The 18,016-nt window shown below is 42.0% G+C and overlaps 3 protein-coding genes across 13 annotated transcripts in view; 1 reads left to right on the plus strand and 2 right to left on the minus strand.

Annotated features, from left to right (window-relative positions):
* msh5 (mutS homolog 5) overlaps positions 1–18,016 on the plus strand; it is a 32,992-nt gene that overhangs the window by 12,541 nt on the left and 2,435 nt on the right. The window lies entirely within an intron of this gene.
* Positions 403–5,306, minus strand: LOC113170632. Of its 2 annotated transcripts, none has more exons than XM_026372801.1 (2): positions 5,250–5,306; positions 403–3,838 (listed from the first exon to the last, which is right to left on the minus strand). In XM_026372801.1, exon 2 carries the CDS (start codon positions 3,822–3,824, stop codon positions 3,006–3,008), a length of 819 nt encoding a protein of 272 aa, XP_026228586.1. In that variant the 5' UTR covers positions 3,825–3,838; positions 5,250–5,306; the 3' UTR covers positions 403–3,005. The 2 variants fall into 2 exon arrangements, with proteins under 2 accessions (XP_026228586.1, XP_026228585.1); XM_026372800.1 differs by lacking the exon at positions 5,250–5,306 and adding an exon at positions 4,219–4,478.
* Positions 7,482–16,896, minus strand: l3mbtl1b (L3MBTL histone methyl-lysine binding protein 1b). Of its 9 annotated transcripts, none has more exons than XM_026372788.1 (22): positions 16,790–16,896; positions 15,202–15,330; positions 14,699–14,888; positions 14,373–14,544; positions 14,140–14,269; positions 13,916–13,967; positions 13,549–13,643; positions 13,335–13,439; positions 13,066–13,201; positions 12,876–12,985; positions 12,641–12,792; positions 12,245–12,348; positions 10,975–11,060; positions 10,780–10,890; positions 10,587–10,701; positions 10,257–10,356; positions 9,436–9,630; positions 9,190–9,291; positions 9,032–9,096; positions 8,770–8,942; positions 8,501–8,563; positions 7,482–7,857 (listed from the first exon to the last, which is right to left on the minus strand). In XM_026372788.1, exons 2-22 carry the CDS (start codon positions 15,310–15,312, stop codon positions 7,729–7,731), a joined length of 2,496 nt encoding a protein of 831 aa, XP_026228573.1. In that variant the 5' UTR covers positions 15,313–15,330; positions 16,790–16,896; the 3' UTR covers positions 7,482–7,728. The 9 variants fall into 9 exon arrangements, with proteins under 9 accessions (XP_026228573.1, XP_026228569.1, XP_026228575.1 ...); XM_026372784.1 differs by having other exon boundaries at positions 14,373–14,565; XM_026372790.1 differs by having other exon boundaries at positions 12,272–12,348; positions 12,876–12,967; positions 14,693–14,888.

Consider the following 18,016-nt stretch of genomic DNA (forward strand, 5'->3'; position numbering starts at 1 on the left):
AATTCTGTGTTGTTAATTGAGTATTAAGTAATACATATATCAAGATAAGGATAAATACAGTATCAAACAGAAATGATGCCCAGTTGTGTGGGCTGTGAAGTTTAAAATGCAGATGTAAAATAATATTTGACAACAGAATACACTGTCACACCTACTCAGTCTATAAATCCAGGTACTCTTACCTTGAGCAGGTGCAAGTATCATAATAGCAAAAGCACAAAATAATAGTCCGTGCATTTTAAGCTTGCCACTTCTTCCATTGACTGTACTGTGAAGAGAGCCGATCACACCGGAAGCATGGCTGAAATTGGATTAGTCAGGAATGCACCTGCTGAGTGTCCACCACTAATCACATCTGCTAAGGGCAGCAAACCATCAAACAATTAATGTTTTAGAGAATAGCAGCAAATTACAAACCTTGCTTGTACTGTATAATCTGTGGATCTGGAGAAGTGTGATGGGAAATTCAGGTGTATTGCAACCAGGTAGAATTTTATGTCATTTGGTTTATTAGCTGTTTTCACAGAGGACACAGTATGAATTGTACATGTAAAGCAAGCTGGTAACTGATCCTTGTTTCTAATAAAGTTCTCGACTGTCAGATGAGCAAAAGTTAAAACTCCTCCGCAGTGATAGAAAACATTTCTTCGTCCATCTGGCTGTGAAGACTTCTTAACAAAATCCCTGTTCCTGCTGTAACAGGTGAAAAAAAAACTTTCAAACTGGCATCTTTTTCAGGCTGGTTCATCCTCATTCACTTCCTTTTATAACAAAAATTGTTGATCATAGCTCCTCTCCCGCTTAAGCAACAGAAAAAGTGCATTTGTCCTGAGTCAGCGCAGGGTTAAGCAGCTTACAGCTTCCTGTCTGGCTGCTCAGATATGTATCGAAACACGCACATACAGAGGAGGGGATTCAATACAGTTATATTCTTAGTGCAGAATAAAACATGTCACTGAATTATGTAACACTGCCATACACACTTGTACACACGAGAAACCTGAATTGCTGCTGTGATGTTTGCTTGTGTGTACAGATTCTGAAATTCCCACTGGTCACTTTAGTGTCATCAGGATATATGCCTGGTAAATCAAACTGCAATGTCCAACACATACACTGGCACAGGATTAACATTTACACAAGTGGTGAAATCACTGAATAATTGTATGAATCTTTTAAAGCAACAATTTGGTTTGAGCTTTTTTAAATGAAAAGATATGTAGAGTTTCATTGTCTTATATAAGAGAATTTAAAGAGGACACTTTGTGTTGTGAGAAATTCTGATGGCATTTTATGAAACATTATGGAAGTTTCCTCTGTATAATGCAGTATAGTGTAGTACTACTTCAACAAATACTCAACTTAGAAGTTATTGCAAAACTGATGTATTAAACTGCATTAGTTCTAGCTATTATTATTATTGATTACTGATTAAACTAAACTAAAACATAACAGACAAAAAAAGGACTAACCAATGATTAGTGGCAATGAAAAGATTCATTAGTTCATCAGCTCCTCAAGCTATCTTCCCTACAAGATGTAAACACATCAGAGCATCTCACACCGAGTATGACTCGTGTATGTGTGAGGGTGAGGAGAGAGCTGCTTTTCTGAGCGATAAGTGCGAAGGAGGCAGCTTGTTGCAAGATTCAGTCAAGATTCAGACACATCTCCCCAACTCACCCCTGCTACTGAAATATACATCTTAAAACAGCATACTGTACCTACACAAAACATGTGAGCAAGAGATGGGTGCTGTTTTTAGCTAGTGAAATGTGTGGCTGCACATTCCTCTACACTCGGTCGTCTCGGTCGTCATCTGGATGGCAGGATCCCAGCATGGGCCCAAACAACGAGGAAATACTCTGCAGTCCTAAAGCACCTATAAAAACTTTTAAACTGATCCCCTGTGTGATTAGAGGCTGCAGGAGAAAATGCTGGCGATAATTAAAATCCTGCCCCTGTACCTCCTCGTCTGTTCAAACATGCTCACTTTGGCTTAATTGCCCATTGTTTTGCCCCATTTTCTCTGTTTTGCTGTTTCGGAGAAGCCACGTATTGCGATGGAGGATGGAGTATTTGAATAAAGCGTAGGAATGAGATGATGAAGAGAGAGGAGATAAAAGGTCGGATTGGTGGGAGAGTGATGCTTCAGTTACCCGACTCACAGTCCTGCCTTTCTCAGTTAAGCTGCGTCAGGAATAACTCATAACAGCCTCACCAGATTTTGTTTTTTTAGCCATTGCTCTTTTCTTTCAATTCACCATCTGTTTAAAATTCTTTAAGATCTCCTCTCACCATACATGAAAAACAACTCAGCAACCGATGCTGAATTTATAAAAGAAAATAAAAGTTGAATTACAGTTTTAAAAAAAAGAAATTGCACACTTGCATGTGTACAGAACACCAGCTGGTATTTATAGCGTGGCTGTAGGTGTCGAGTGAGAGGAGTGTGGCCTTATGTGCCTCTCCTGTTTATACCAAGACAATTTCCTCATATAAAGAGTAGATTACAGTACGTGTGAGATTAGATAAAGACTCATTTGAGACCTAATCTGGCTCATCCTCTTAACAGAACCTCTCCAGCCAGGAAATGTAGATGCTGCATATCTGCAGGGATGTGTGTGAGAGTGAGTGTGTCCATCTCCCAGTATGGCACCCAAGTAACTTTTCAGCAATCTTCTTCACATCCAAATATGGTCAAACAAGCAGAGGCTTTAGGGATTTGGGGCATGGGTGAGTTCAAAGATGGTGAAATGACATCTAAAGGCCTAGCTCCAATTTTTCAAATGTGGGTGAGTCACAGAACGATGTAGGACAAAAACACCCTTCACAGACAGTGACTCAGAGAGTCTGCAGCACTCCGAAGCCCTGAAACATACTAACAAACATTACATCTGTTTATTTGGGAATGCATAGTGTTTGTGTGTCTGCACGTGAAACTTCAAAAATGTTCCTCATCATGCAAATGTATCGAGACAGGAGAAGTTGAAGCAGTAGGGGCTTCAGTGTTGAGGTGGCAGAGCTGATTCTGTCCGTATGTTGAAGTGTATCTCACTAGAGTTGCAGGAGTCTGAGTACACGGAGTGAGAGATGGATGGGCAGGGGGAGGGAGGCTGAGGGGTCGGTTCCTGGTGGTGCAAAACTCGGGCCAGCAGGGTTGACCTTCCTTCCTTCTTGTTTTCGTTTCTGTCCACTTTCTCTTTATCGCCACCTCCTGCGTCCAGAGGAGGCAGCGGTGATGGTTTGATGCTTATGTTGTGTCTGTTCATGTGAGACAGAGAAGGAGAAACAGGGGGGCCCCACTTCTGGTTGGAGAGGGGGAGTCTGTGGGCCGGAGTAGCCCAGGATCCCTGCTCCTCATCTTTACACTCCCACTGCTCCTGACAGCCAAAGCTGGGCTGCTCCTGCGAATCCTCCCATCCGTTTCCTCCCTTCAGATCCTCAAGGTCATCAGGTGTCTCTCGCCTGAGGACTTCGCGGTCCCGGTTCTCGTACAGCAGCGTCGCCGCGCAGATGAAGATAAACAGCCCCACTCCCATGACCACAGGCCCGGCCAGCTTCATCCTCTCAATGTGGGTGCTGCCACGGCCGCCCACAGGCTTGGGTGCTGCGGATACGTAGCCCGCCACCGCTACACTCATCCCCACCAGCACCACCACTACACCCAGCAGGAGCCACACACCAGGAGCAGAGCGTAAGTGCAGTTTGCTCTGGAGGGCTCTGCCTTTCCTCAGGTGTCTGTGACATGCTGGGAGGCAAACAGGTGAGGACTGGGTGGAGTGGGAGGAGGTGGGGCTGCAGACTGGACTGGCTGCTGTCATCCTCTGGCTTCAGACTGAGAATGACTTCAGAATGAGATGCCTTCTGCAGCTCCTCCAGCGTCACACAGCAGACGACACTCAGCTGTTATTGAACCCCTCATTCACCGTAATGGAAATCAAAACGACTGACCCCTTTCAGGACCTTGTAGATTTCCCTTCACGATTTCACTGCAGTCATGAAAATGGAGTCACATTACTACGGTCACTGCTCCCACTGAACTCCTCATTTCATTTTCCCCGGAGCAAGTGAACAGGATTCAACAGGACGCAAAGCGAAGCTCCTCAATTGGAAATCAACTTAGATTTGAACAGTGTCTTCGTGCATTTATGATTCACTGCAGTTCACTGTCCGGCTGTTTTAGCGCAGTCTGGAGAACCGACAGTGGGAACTTACCTTTTCTTGGACGTAAATCCGAAACACAAACTGGCTTCTCGGCATTATCCAAATAAATCCCCGACTCCTCCAGCGTCTTCACCACTTTGTGTCCAGGTTGAAATCCACACTTTCCTCTAATTCCCACAGATGGACACGTTTTTTCTGCTGCTGAGCACGAAGCTTGAAGCTTTGATAGTAAATAACAGTCGCTCGAAAAGTGGTGCAAAGCTGCTCTCTGCATCTCTGGCTGCTCACTGCTGATGCGCCCCGTGTTTTGATTTGTGTGTGTGTGTGTGTGTGTGTGTGTGTGTGTGTGTGTGTGTGTGTGTGTGTGTGTGTGTGTGTGTGTTTGTGTGTGTGTGTGTGTGTGTGCGTGCAGAGGAGGGGTCGTGGGAATCTGTGGCTGGTCCAGGCCAGTCCCACGGTGACAGTCCAGTTATTCATAGTGGTCTCCTGCTTGTTTTTAAGTTTTTTAGTGTTTAAAACAACTTGAAGTTAAAGTTGCAAACCTCAAATATGTCGAGTGAATAAATGAAATGAAACGATTTTTCATCAAATTCATGAGCTTAAAGGACATTAGTAAATTGTTCAGCTTGTTTTCTAATTGCCTCAATTGATGTCACTTAAGTCAGATGAACGAGCTCCCAGGGAGACATATGACCTGGGATATAGTAAAATAATCCAAGAGCCATAGAGAATCCATACAAAATGAGTGACTATCAGTGAATCAGCATCACAAACCTGCAATTTGACTCTATTTGTTATGGAAATTTGATCCATTCAGTCCAACAGCAACGACAAACTTTCATCAAAGTGAATTTGGTGCTGTGTTGTAATCCAGTTTTCAGTTCTCCTCAATGCACCCATGGTTATGAAGCATGATGTGGACACATCACTGTCTCTCACACTTTTTTACTTGTATTACAAGAAACAAACAATCCTTCTGCTTAAACAGCCCTTTTCTCATACACCACTAACATTTAGGAGACATCTGTAAAACTGAAAGTTTTATATTTGTTAAATGACGTTTTAGAAAGAAGTGAACTTACCAGACCTGTGTTGTACCACTCTATATCTCTGCAGATCTCTGACTCTGTGGTTTAGTTGCACCAGTATGATGAGGAATTAAAAGAAATGCTATCTCTGTGTTTGCTGCACTATTTTAATCATTTGTTGTGTTAGATGTCTGTGAGTCTATTGGAGATAAGAAACCCATCAAAGGTAACACCAAATTTGTGTTAGTTTTCAAAAATCTGTGATACATTAGTGTTTCCTGGCCACAGTCAACACACGTCAGCCTGATCTGGGCTGACTTTTGGTGGTCACGGCTCAGTTTCTGCCAGTGTCAACATGTGACATGACCCAGCAATCATGTCAAGACGCACCCTGAAACTGAAAACGGACTCGCAGTGCATCAGTTGTGTTGGCCACATTTGGCTCCTACGCAACACACTGCAACCACAATACTCTGCACTGACAACACCTGGCACTTGAGCAACAGACCGAAACTCACCACCAAAACCACCTTGCTGCAAACGTACGTGTATGTACGGCATACAGCCACCATTTGACAGTAAATGTACTAACTAAAAATACTTTTTCAAGTGTAATGCTTTCATCTTAACAAAAATATGACCACACGGTATGTTCCCAGGTGTTGTGATTAACTCAACATCACAGTATTTCTGATCTGTTTATGGTTTTCAAGGTTTAAGGTTTATATCAACATAGAACCAAGTGAATATACATCTCTTGTGAATCATTTTCAGATACCTCTGTACTCTAGAGGTGTGAATTTAGTAATTCACAGTGAACTTGATGACTAAGAACACACATACAAGGAAATGTTGGATAACTTTTTTGCTTCATACATCATTCATCCTACTTTCAATACTTTGTGTAAGTAGTGTTAATTGGAAATCCTCAAATGCAGCTCCTAACAAGTAGTAAAATAGTTATTTTTTATTTGCAGTACAAAATGTAGTTACTTTCTACTAAATCTGATGCTTTTAAACCAACACAGACAAGATGGCTGATGAGGAAATGAGTTAATCTGAACTCCATGATACAGTTTTAATGTGCCACAAAAAGCCAGTAGGCAGATCTTGAGCTGTGATTCCTTTATAAAACTTTTGTTCCTCATATTCAGTTCTCGAGCGAATTTGTTTTCTACTACTGTAAATAAAAAAATGTAGAGATAAAGACCACAGTTTTATATCATCTGTGTGTGTTTGTGTGTGGTGAAATGAGGTCAGCTGAGGACAACAGGCTGTGTGCATCTCATTTATTTTCACCCATTCACATATTCCATCAAACAGCCACAGCTTCCTCGGAGCCAAACAGCGCACCGCTACCCCTTAAATTAGAATACATAAATAAAAGCTGTTTGCATATAAACAGTTGCTGATGTACACATTCCAACTTGCTGAAGTATACGCTGATTTACAAAGACAATGTTTGGTTTTTCTCAAAATCTATGTGTGATTTGAGGCTCATCGTTTCAGTTCATTGTGGCCACGTCCTTCCCTGTAGACACGTCGAAGCTTTGCATAACCGAGCAGGAGTAAACTCTAGTAAGGAGCGAGGACAGGCCTTTTGTAGCTGTATATAGTATTTACAATGTGAACGACAACAGGCTGTTTGAACCCAACAAGATTTCATTATTAACAAAACAACACAAAGTTGTTTAACATTCATGTTCATGTGGCATTCCCGAATGCAGATAAAGAACAGAGCTGGTTCCACCTCAACAGACTGCAAATTTCCTTAATTTAACAATTAGCCCTAAGCCCTGCTTGTCGCCAAACAACTGTCTCACCAGAAAAGCAACACACACACACAGACTGGTGGGAAATTGCATCCTCATTTCTCAAACACACTTAGTCACATGTGCACACACACGAAGTTATAACCATCCCCCATTCAATCTAAGCTTCAGCCAACTCTAAATTAACCAAATTCTCTTGCCTTTGGGCCTGTGGAGCGTTCTCCACCTGCAGGACAAAGGCTGAACTACATAGTGCTTCTGCTTCACCGGGTTTCACATTTAAAAATCTCTCACCACCTCACGATTGTACTTTTGCAGCTTTTAAAAATATGTTGCCATATAAAATGCAACAAAGCACAAACACGCTTGTTCCATCCACTCAGAGCTTGAGCACTCTTTCTTTACAGTTCAAATAAAACAGGAAATGCAACAGAATACAGACACTAAATCCAATTCAAACTGTACAATGGTAACAAGCCTTAAAAGTGCCTGTGGTTTTGCTTTTTCTTTCGTCTTTTTTTTTGGTAATGAGTCAGTAAACAAACACGATACAAGTTAAGAAAGGTTAAACTCTCCCTCAGGTTGATCAGTGCTGTCCATCATGGAGAGAGGAGCGAGGAGACATGAGCGTTTTTTGAAAAGATGGCGTCCACATGTGTAGCTGCACCGTAGCAGAGCTCGACAGGTGAAACATGTTCAGGCTCTTAAATTGAGAGTTGATGGAGCCACAGCTGAGAGACCTGCGAGGAGGCAGTCGGATCTTACTCTTCATCTGCATTTTTCAACATGAGGATGGAGTTGTAGATCTTCAGGGCAGGTCCTAATTTGATTGACAGGATCTTGACAATATCTGCTTGGGTCAGTAGCAGGAAGGCCTCGCCATCTATTTGCTAAAGAGGAAAAGATGAAGGTGCTGATTCATGTTTGCCATCAGGTCAGCGAAAACAATTACAATATTAGATTAGATTAGATTTTGGTCTGAAGTCAAGATTCTAACCACCGGATGAGTGAGAAAATTAGAAATATGAAAACACATATGCATAGAAAAAGGTCTAAGCATATGTTTTGCAGTTCTAATACCAGTGCTTTACATTAACAAAAGAACACTTGAGTATATTTTTTCACATTCGGAAAAGCGAAGTATGTGCCCTAAGCTCTCCTGCAGACTTGTATTTGTGTTTGCTAATCCAAACAAGACTGATGTAGCAAAGTTTGAACTGGTTGAACCTCAGTTAGTGACACAACAGAGCACAAATCTTAAGGAGTGCTGAAATAATTCTACAATTTAAAGTACTGGATAGAATAAAATCCACCCAAGAGGAACCAGTATACTCTATATGTAACAACTGCAAGTTAAATGTGTGTGTGCAGTTGGCTCACACCCATAACAAGTTATTTCAATGTATTATGTTTTTACAGGAAACTGTGACTTTTGTAGAACTGAAATTAAACAGTAGAATTAGTGAAATTAGTTGTGCTACTCTGAAGACCTGATCACCAGTTGGACATCTCGGTTTGTAACAAAGTGCTTACCTCTGTTTTAAACGTAGCAGCGTGTTCTTTACATCCAGGGAGTCCTTTGACAAAACTGGCCACCTGATGAACAACAAGAAACAACATAACTAACAGCTACAGACAGAACACTTTAATCAATAAATGCGCCTTATCTGCCTTTACTGAACCTCAGTTGTTACAAGCACACTTCTCTTGAACAACAAGGCGCCTTCATGTTGCGTAAGTAAATGAGGAGTGCGTCTGCTTTTCATGTGTTGACACAGTGTGAGTGTGTAAGCATGTCTGACCTCCTCTGAGCTCCAAGTGGCCACTCTCTTGGCAGTCAGCCCCAGGACCTCAGGCAGCAGCTGGCAGTGTTTGCCCCAGCAGAGAGCCACCCGGTGTGGGGGGGAGGCAGAGATGCCAGGGGAGAACACAGACTCATGGAGGGCTTGTTGGAGAGAGATGGAATCAGGAGAGGCTGCGGATAGAGCAGAGGAGTGGAGACAATGTTCAGTCGGAGGTTGGGTGGTTAATGTACATGTTTTTCTTATCTCATTTCACACGCACCTTTACCGTCGCCAGTCTCCTCTTTAACATAGTGCATTTTCAAGTATTTGGGAACTGGGGCTGTCCTGAAGGAAACAACAGCGTAACAGTAAGAAATCACTCTCTAGAACAGCACAAACATCCTCAGCAGCACAGTTTAATATGATCATGACTCCTACCGTTTAGGTCTTATTCCATTGTGGCTCTGCTCACTGGCTCCACTTGGTGGCTCCGGCTGGTTGTTGCGTCCTAAACGCTCCGTTTCCACTGTCACCGGTTTCCTAGCAACACAGATAACCCCCTCTCAGGTACAGACCACTGGACAGCGTTGCATGCTGATAAGAGTCCTCATGGGACTGTTAGAGGTTTTCACAGTGTGTTCATACTGTTTTTGTGGAGTGACTTGTACGTGTTCAGCAGCAAACCTGTTCTGGGAGTCCTCGCCTCCTTCAGGCTGCTCTGATGTTGCAGATGTTTGTGTTGTAGTGTTTGTGTGAGGATCCGGGCGTCGCCCGCGAGGATGAGGTCCACCGATGGTGAGAGGTCGCTCTCCACTGAGGCGGTCTGGCAGCAAGCCCTCCTTGTTCAAATTCATCTCAGAGTATGGACAGCTCACCTGACTGCACATTCACAGACACACAAACTTTAAATGGGCCTAAAATAAAATTATGTTTTTTAACTATGAATGAGACAAATAGGTTCACATTTAGTAAGGAAAGCAGCTAAAAAAAACACCTTAAAGACTCAAAACTCCCACACACAAGCAACGCATTTTCACTGCCGGGCAGCCCACACAAGTACACATGACATTTAAACACACTGAGATTCTCTTCAATTCTAATTTTTGCATAGAGTCCCCAAACATTCATAAAATATGACCACATTAAACTTTAAATGATCTGGAAAAAATCCTCATTAAATAGAACCCAGCAAACATGAACAGAAGTTAAAAAGCTATATAGAAATTTAGTATTTATACATTTAATTTAATTTAAATTTAGGATTGTATCATTAAATACAAAACCAGATTTAAGTTTTTTTGGACAGAAACTGAATTTAGAATGTGGAACATAACATATATAGCAAGTGAAAATAAAATAATATAAAACATATTCACTAATACAAACGTGCGATGGATAACATACACTCACTGGGCCACTGATCCACTCCCCCTGATTTACATAAATAAAGGGGCCAAAACATTAGAAACATAAAGAAAAAACAAAATTGTCTAAGTCCTACTAACGTGTAGTGCGTCCCATAGCGAGGTCCTCTGATGTGGCCAACCCCATTGCATCCTGTGGTTGGACAGCCTTGTCCTGGGGCAGTCAATAAGTCACTGGAGCCTGCAGTACACACACACACACACACACACACACACACACACACAGTTAATAAAGCTATGCACACAACTACAAAACCACTTCCATTTTGAATCCAATATAGGCTCTTCCCACCACATCCACATGAAGGCAGAGACAGTCTCTGCTGATTCATGTGGTATAATTTTGGATCCCTCTCCTAAGAAACCTCAGCAGACCTCAGAGAATATCATCCAGCTCAAAGAGTGCCTCACCATTAGGGTATTGTAGTGGGTGTCCAGTTTTCTGACACCAGCCTACAGGGTGCAGATCAGGGCAGTCTGTGTCCACCCAGTAGTCATACTCCGAACTCCAGCCATCAAAATGGATCTAGAATAGGAAAAGGACACAAACTAAGCCAAAACCGAGTCAAGTCAAAAAACATATTGACATGGCCACATGTTGTACCTTCAGTCGGTGGTCCTCTGTGTCTGCTATAGTTGTAACACGGATGAGCATGGGATTCCTCTTATCGACAGCTTCCAATTTCATCCCAATCTGGAAGCCATGTGGAGGTCGCTGCAAACACAGCATATTGGTTTTAAAGTCATGACTGCGTGTAGACTACTGCAGTACATACAATTTTATGTGTGTGAATCATACTGGTTTGAAAGCTCGAGCTGGAGCAGCCTGGGTGGTCGTCTCTTCCAGGTATTTCTCCCATGAGAAACTCTTGGGATGCTTATATTCTAATGGGATGAAATAAAGATTCACTAGGTTAATAACTAAATGAAGACACACAGAGAATCTGAAAAATAAAAGGATCATGAATTTTATCATCCAGCTTCTTATATTATTAAATCAATGTACGGTATTGACATAAAAGAAATTTGGCCATCCTTTCTTATGACAGAAACAATATTTGAGAAATATCCAAACTATACAAAATAATTTTCATATATATAAAAAGACTATATACAGTGGCAAGAAAAGTATGTGAATTGGAATTCAAAAAATTCAGATCATTTGTCTCTTTATGGAGAGCAACCATACAAACCTCACATTAAGAGTCAGGTGTTGGCATAAGTTAAGAAAATTAGTTTGGAGGTGTGGACTAGAGCTGCTTTGACTGACAAAAACTCACTCAAACCTTTTCAATTTGCTCAGCACAAGACTATGTGAGCAATACCTAGAATTCAGAAGATCTATGACCAAGAATTGTTGATTTACATAAAGCTGGAAAGGGTTACAAATTGATGTCAAAGACTTTAGAAATTAACCAGTCGACAGTTAGAGAAACAATCTATAAATGGAGACACTTTGGGACTGTGGCTACTCTACCAAGAAGTGGGCGGCCAGTCAAAATTACCCTAAGAGAACAACAAACATTCATCAGTGAGGTAAAGAAGCAACACAGAGTGACTGATTTTTGAACAAGCAGGGTGTCTATGACAGGACACCACGAAGGAAGCTGCTGCTTAATAAAAAGAACATTGCTGCACGCCTGAAGTTTGCCAAAAAGCACATTGACACTCCACAGCAGTATTGGCAAAATGTTTTGTGGACTGATGAAACTATATTGAACTATTTGGAAAGAACACACAGCGCTACATCTGGCTACAAGGTCACTGCATATCATCATGAAAACATCTCCCCAACTGTAAAGTATGGTGGAGGAAACTGCACGGGGCCTGACCAGCTTGCAGTGATTGAGGGGAAGACAAATATGAATCTCCTCCTGAGTTAGATAAAGATCAGATCACATTTTATGACAAATTGATGCAGAAAACCATGAAATTGCAAAAGTTTCAGATACTGTCTCTTGCCACTGTGTACAAAATTAATAAAGCAGCTTTATCAGCACAATCTGATTCTTAATTATCATGATAACAATAATTGAGCCCTATAGTATATTAAAGTAGTTTATACTGACCCACATGTGTCTTGGTCTGTGTCTTACCAGCTGGAGTGGTCAGAGTTAGCTCAGCCTCTTCGCAGTACCCAACCGGATGGATGTACGGGCTGCTGGCATCACACCTTAACATAAAACATTTGCCAAAATATTCAATTTACTCGTTTTACCCTTTCCAAAGGTTGGTTATATATTATATGCGTATTATTTTTCCACTGTTTTGTCCAACCATGTAAAGACATATTTTTAATACCTTTCAACACTGTCTATTTCTACAGTATACTGGCACCATGTATAACCTGTCCTATTTTACACAATGAATACAGCAGACCGAGATCGGACAACAGCTTGGGATTATACCCTCTTTCACTGTCTCAAACCTGGCAGGTACACAGAAAAACCTTATCTGGCTCTCACCAGTAATCATATGTGTCATCCCAGTTGTCAAAATGAATGAGCAGGCGGTTATCAACAACAGCAGCAATTGTTGCTACACAGATTAAAGATGGGTTCTTCCTGTCCACTGCTTCGAGCTTCATCCCTGCTCTAAATCCAGATGGAGTCACAGACTAAAATAAAAAAGATAAACATAGATTTAGCACACTGAAACCCTGAATTTCAAGTATATAAACTGCATTCACTGAACACTCACTGTGTTGAGGCTCTTGAAAAGATGTTTCGGAGCCAGTTGTCCCCTGCAGTTCTTCACATACATGCCCCAATTGAACTCTCCTTCCTTGCAGCCTACGAAAGAAGCAAAATCTTTGCTCCTAGGTTTCATCTCAGATCTTAGGGTTATGTGTCAAGTATTCGATAGGAAGTGTTGGTAATAGTGTTACTACCTTTAGGCAGCAATAACTTATGTCCATTCTTCTCACACCAGCCAGCTGGTTTCAGATCCCATGAGTCAGCGTTGGCCCAGAAGTCGTAGCATTCTGGGTAACCATCAAAGTGCAGTCTCACTCTGTAGCCTTGGATCTGAGACAAAGAGACAGTGGGCACATAACCAGGACAAATAATTAAAGAGTGGATTTTTTTTTATTGCATATACATATATATTCAGAGAGAGAGAGAAGCCTGGAGAACATTTATGAACAGGTAGCACCTTTACCTCTGCAACAGTGAGCACACAGAACAGAGACGGGTGGCACGGGTCTAGTCCCTCCAACTTCATTCCCACCTTAAAACTATTCCTGCTTTGAGGAAACGATTGGTGCTGCAAGACAAATCAGTAGAGGTAATCGCAGTAGAAGATATAGCACCAGATAAAACTATGGTGATATACTAAACAAGATTAACATTACTGGTATATTGGAGAATTATACCTCTTTAAATAGCTTAACAGGAGCAGCGACGGTCTTCTCCTCTTCCAGGTAAGCAGGCCAGCTCCATGCTCGTTTCTTATTGGGTGGGGCAGTCACTGGGTTTGGATCAAAATAAAAAACATCTTGATTACAGTATCACATATCTAGGATCACGCTTCAAACTCCTTCCTCTGTATCACATTTTATTAAATTAACAGCTGACAATTAGAATTTGAAAAAGTTTTAATTTCAAGTGTGTAAACTCCCATTCATTATAGACACAGGCTTTAATTACAGTTAACGAAGTTACAGATTCTGTGTCAGACACCATGACACAGTAATACATTTTTTCCTTCCCTCCTTCCACAGTGGCATTAGTCTAATATACCTAGTTTGCCTATTTTGGGACCTCTCCTTCCTTTCGTAGTCTTGGCCTTTTCCTACAAAAGGTGAACAGTAAACAAAAACATGTTAAATTTTTTATTTATTTATTTTTTTAAATCTGAACATTTTTTTTAAACTTAAGTGAACAGAGTTTAACTGTACTAAACCTTAGTGGTCTTTGTCTCTGGAAGAGACCTTGCTATACAGTGTTAGGAGTATGCTCCTCACCTCTGGTTCCTCTTGGTTGTCTTCCTCTTCATCACCAGAATCCATGTAGATCTTCCTCTTTTTGCGCACTCGTTTACCAAGCCTCTCACCCTCAGCTGCCTGACTCTCTCTTGCTTCCCCTGGAGATGATCTGTAGAAAAGGAAATTTGGCTCATGATGTAACATCATACAAAAATAATCTGGTAGACAACAAAGACGTTATACGTCAGAAAATATAAGACGTGTGCCTTTACCTGCCACTGGAGGGCTGTGCACAAATGGGGCTACAGAATTTGCCCTGAAGGAGGGCATCTCGGGAAACGCTGCCGCCACAGGCCCGGCACCTTGACAGCTCCCCATTTGGGCCCATGTCGGCACTAGAACCGACTTCAACACTGGGACCAACCTCCACACTGGGGCCTTCCTCTAAAGACAGAAGCACAGGAGCTAGAGGACAGAGAGGAACATGGGGCTGAAACTGAGGATGTGCGCTGTGATGAATACAGGTATAAAAAGTAACACTGCAATTCTTCAAATTAACAGCAGTGTAAGAGTTAAACATGTGTTGTCATACCTTTACCTTGAGAAGATCCTGGCTGACTCTGATTGGCTGGAGTTGCAGCTTTGCTGGTCTGTGATTGGCCCTCTGGTGGAGGGGTAGGGGTTTGTGACGGAGCTGGGTCCAAGGTCTCGCGGTTAGGCTCTGCCTCCTGCCCTTTGACCTCCAGGTCTGAGACAAGCTCAAGAGTCCCAAACTCTGTCATGCGGAACTGAATGACACAAACACACACACACAAAAACTGTTAAGCTCAACATGGTTCCTCAGGAAATTGGTCATACACCTCCACCTCGTTGCTCCGCTAAATAAGTCAATTTCAGGAATACCCACCGTGAAGTCTCTCTCTCAGACATTTCCCTTCCAAGTCAATATGTTGTTATTTTTATTTTAATATAAATGTATTGACACTATCAGAGGTAGGCTTAATTTTGAGCAAGGTAGTCCACCTAATTTGTAACCGTGTTTACTAAGAGACATGAGCACAATCATTTCCACAATGAGGGATGATGAAATCTCACTCATACCCTGATGTCACTGCCTGGCAGCGTGGCAATACCATCCTTCCAGTCCAGGGCACTTATCATATCAAACTCAGCTCCCTGGGAGGGGCCATCACTGGGCGGGGTGTCTGTCATTCCCACTCCTGGTATATCCTGCAACCAGAGAAATTAAAAACTTCAATCACATCATACACTGACAACTGATACAAAAGCATTGCAGATGATGAAAACGTAACCCAAAGACTGAATAGAACGGCTCAGTGCACATCTGATCTAAACAGTGTCACTATATATGCATACAAATTACACGTGACTGCGTGTGATTATCATCCCCCGGCATCATTTTACCTACAATCCCAATAATGCCAAGTACAAATGCAGTTTCTACCTGCACAAGTAAACAGCATTACGCAACATCACCGTTAGATGGCGACTGTGTGTTGGCTTGCAGGATACACCATGCACTTCGATTTCAGACAAAACAGTCAATAATAATATTGTTTTGCTGGTCAAATAAGAAGGAAATACGTGCACAAATGGCCTCATTAGGGTGATCCTTCATAAAGATCATTGACGAACATGAGGAAATATGTGCCAACTTTAAGTTAACCGGACAAGTTCATCTTTTCCTTGTTTTAACAGTATCTCTTAAAACCGGCTGTTTGTCTGATTACGAACAAGTGAGGAGTCAATTTGTTTATCAATCTCCAGGAGAACATTATTTTCTGCACTGACTGTGCAAACTTAAAAGCGTTTTAATCCGATTAATATTACGATATAACGTTTTAGTCTTGACGCATGTTCAACACTGAATTAAGGTGATATTTTTGGTTTGCACGATAGCCGTAACCATGTGAAAAGTAAACAACAACCCGAGCTGATGGATCTCGATGAAGTTTGACTTCGCTCTTAATACCTCAGTTTTATTCTAGCCATAAATAAAGTGTATGTAAGAGCGCCCATGATTAGCATTCGTCTTATACAAAATGGCGGAGCATAGGAAGAGGCCACCAACACGTTTAAACTATGTAAATTACTCAAGTTACCAATTTAAACAAATAATGCAAAGCCGCTACGCGTCGAACAAAAGCAAATGGTTGTTATGTAATTTCCTGACTTAGTGTTTTCCTTCACTCTGGTTATTTTCTTCACTTTCCCCTTGTCACGGAATGTCAGCCCAGGTTGCTAGCTAGCGCTGACACGAAGCTAACAGTGAGCTAGCTCCACTCCGTTCAACTGAACGGGCGATTGCTACACAGCTAGCCGTAGCATTGTGACTGGATGCAGCCTGCTAAGGACAATCTGTAATAAATAAGTTTCCCGGTTAATAACAATAGGAAAACGCATTTTCCGAAATGCCAACAATTCGCACAACACCACAATCTCTCGCATTAACACGGTGCTACTGTTACGAGCTTCAACGTTGTTGCTTGATTAATTTCTTGAATAGAAACTTGAAAAAACGATTTATTCTCGCCGTTTTAAATCAGAGTGGAAATAATGTAAACTAACACTAATTACTAACACGAAAGTCGTTTTTTCTAATTTTGCCACTGTCAACTGCAATAAACGAGTATTAACGCCCGTATTGTTTAGAAATTGCAGAACCCACCTCGTTTCTGTTTTAACTCTTATTTAGAGCTGGATAGAAGGATGCGCATGCGTGCAAGATGCGCTGTCTGACAACTTTAGGTCTCGGAAAAGTTCTGTTTACTATCGGTGGTCAATAGCAGGCCTGTGTGCACTTACAACACGCCCAAAACTCGGTTCCGTGCAGTTCCAACTAATATTACTGCTGCACCGGGGCTCATATTTCATCTTTTGCATGTAACACATGTGTTTCCCCTCAACTAGTTCGACTGTGTATGAATGGAGCGCAGCCACCGCAGTGTCTTCCATCGCCGTCGAGGAGCGGTTCGTCCGCCGGTGGTTTTTTTCGTCCCACTTTATTTCTCCACGATCGTTTATCGGCTGAAATGTGTGTGCATAACAAACGAGTGCAGGCGACAATCAGTTTAAACACGCCGGGGCTAAGTGCACGACTAAACACTCAGGCCTGCAAAATCCACCGAAGTGACATTTTCAATCAAAACAAGCCGAATACGTTTTAATTATTGAGTTAGACATTCATTTTGCTTACGAGCAATGCTGAGGCAGGGTGAACGCAAGTTTAGCTTAATCAAACCTGGACGTAATAAAGCATCTGTGTGTTAAAATGCGACCACGGAGCTTTGTTTTGGTTGGACTCCATCCACCAAGGAGCTACTACATCATGCTGTGCCACTTTCAGCATGTATGTTTTTATGTGACAGCTGATCCATTTCAACTCAATCATGGATTTAGGCTACTTGTGCTACTCCCGATTGCCATTTGTATTGATTTTAGTGGTCTACACTCTCATGTTCAACCAAATCATCTCCAGTTAACCTGCAGTATTCAATCCCTCCCACACAGGGCGGCTATGGTTTCTCCTGCATAATAAAGCTGCAGATCTCGCTGTTTTACCCACAAAAATCCTGCAAATAAAAAGCACCGGAAGCACTAAATCTGCACAGTACCCGTGTCTGTGCATTCAGGTGTTGGCTACCTGGCGCACAGAGAGACAAGTCTTTATTTCAGTCAACAAAGGCGGCCCTGATATGAGGTAAAATGAGTTGAGGCTCGGCTGTATTAAAAAAAAAACAGAAAGGAAAAAGCAGCGGCGCTGGTTTGTGTCGCCTGGTGGTCGCTAGATGGCAGGAGAAGTCCAGTTTGTGGTGGATTAACGGGGTAGAACAGCCTGCTGCAGCCGGTATTATTTTGTAATATAACATCAAGTACAAACCATGACATGGCATTC

The sequence above is a fragment of the Anabas testudineus genome, chromosome 16 (genome assembly GCF_900324465.2).
Source record: "Anabas testudineus chromosome 16, fAnaTes1.2, whole genome shotgun sequence".
NCBI lineage: Eukaryota > Metazoa > Chordata > Actinopteri > Anabantiformes > Anabantidae > Anabas > Anabas testudineus.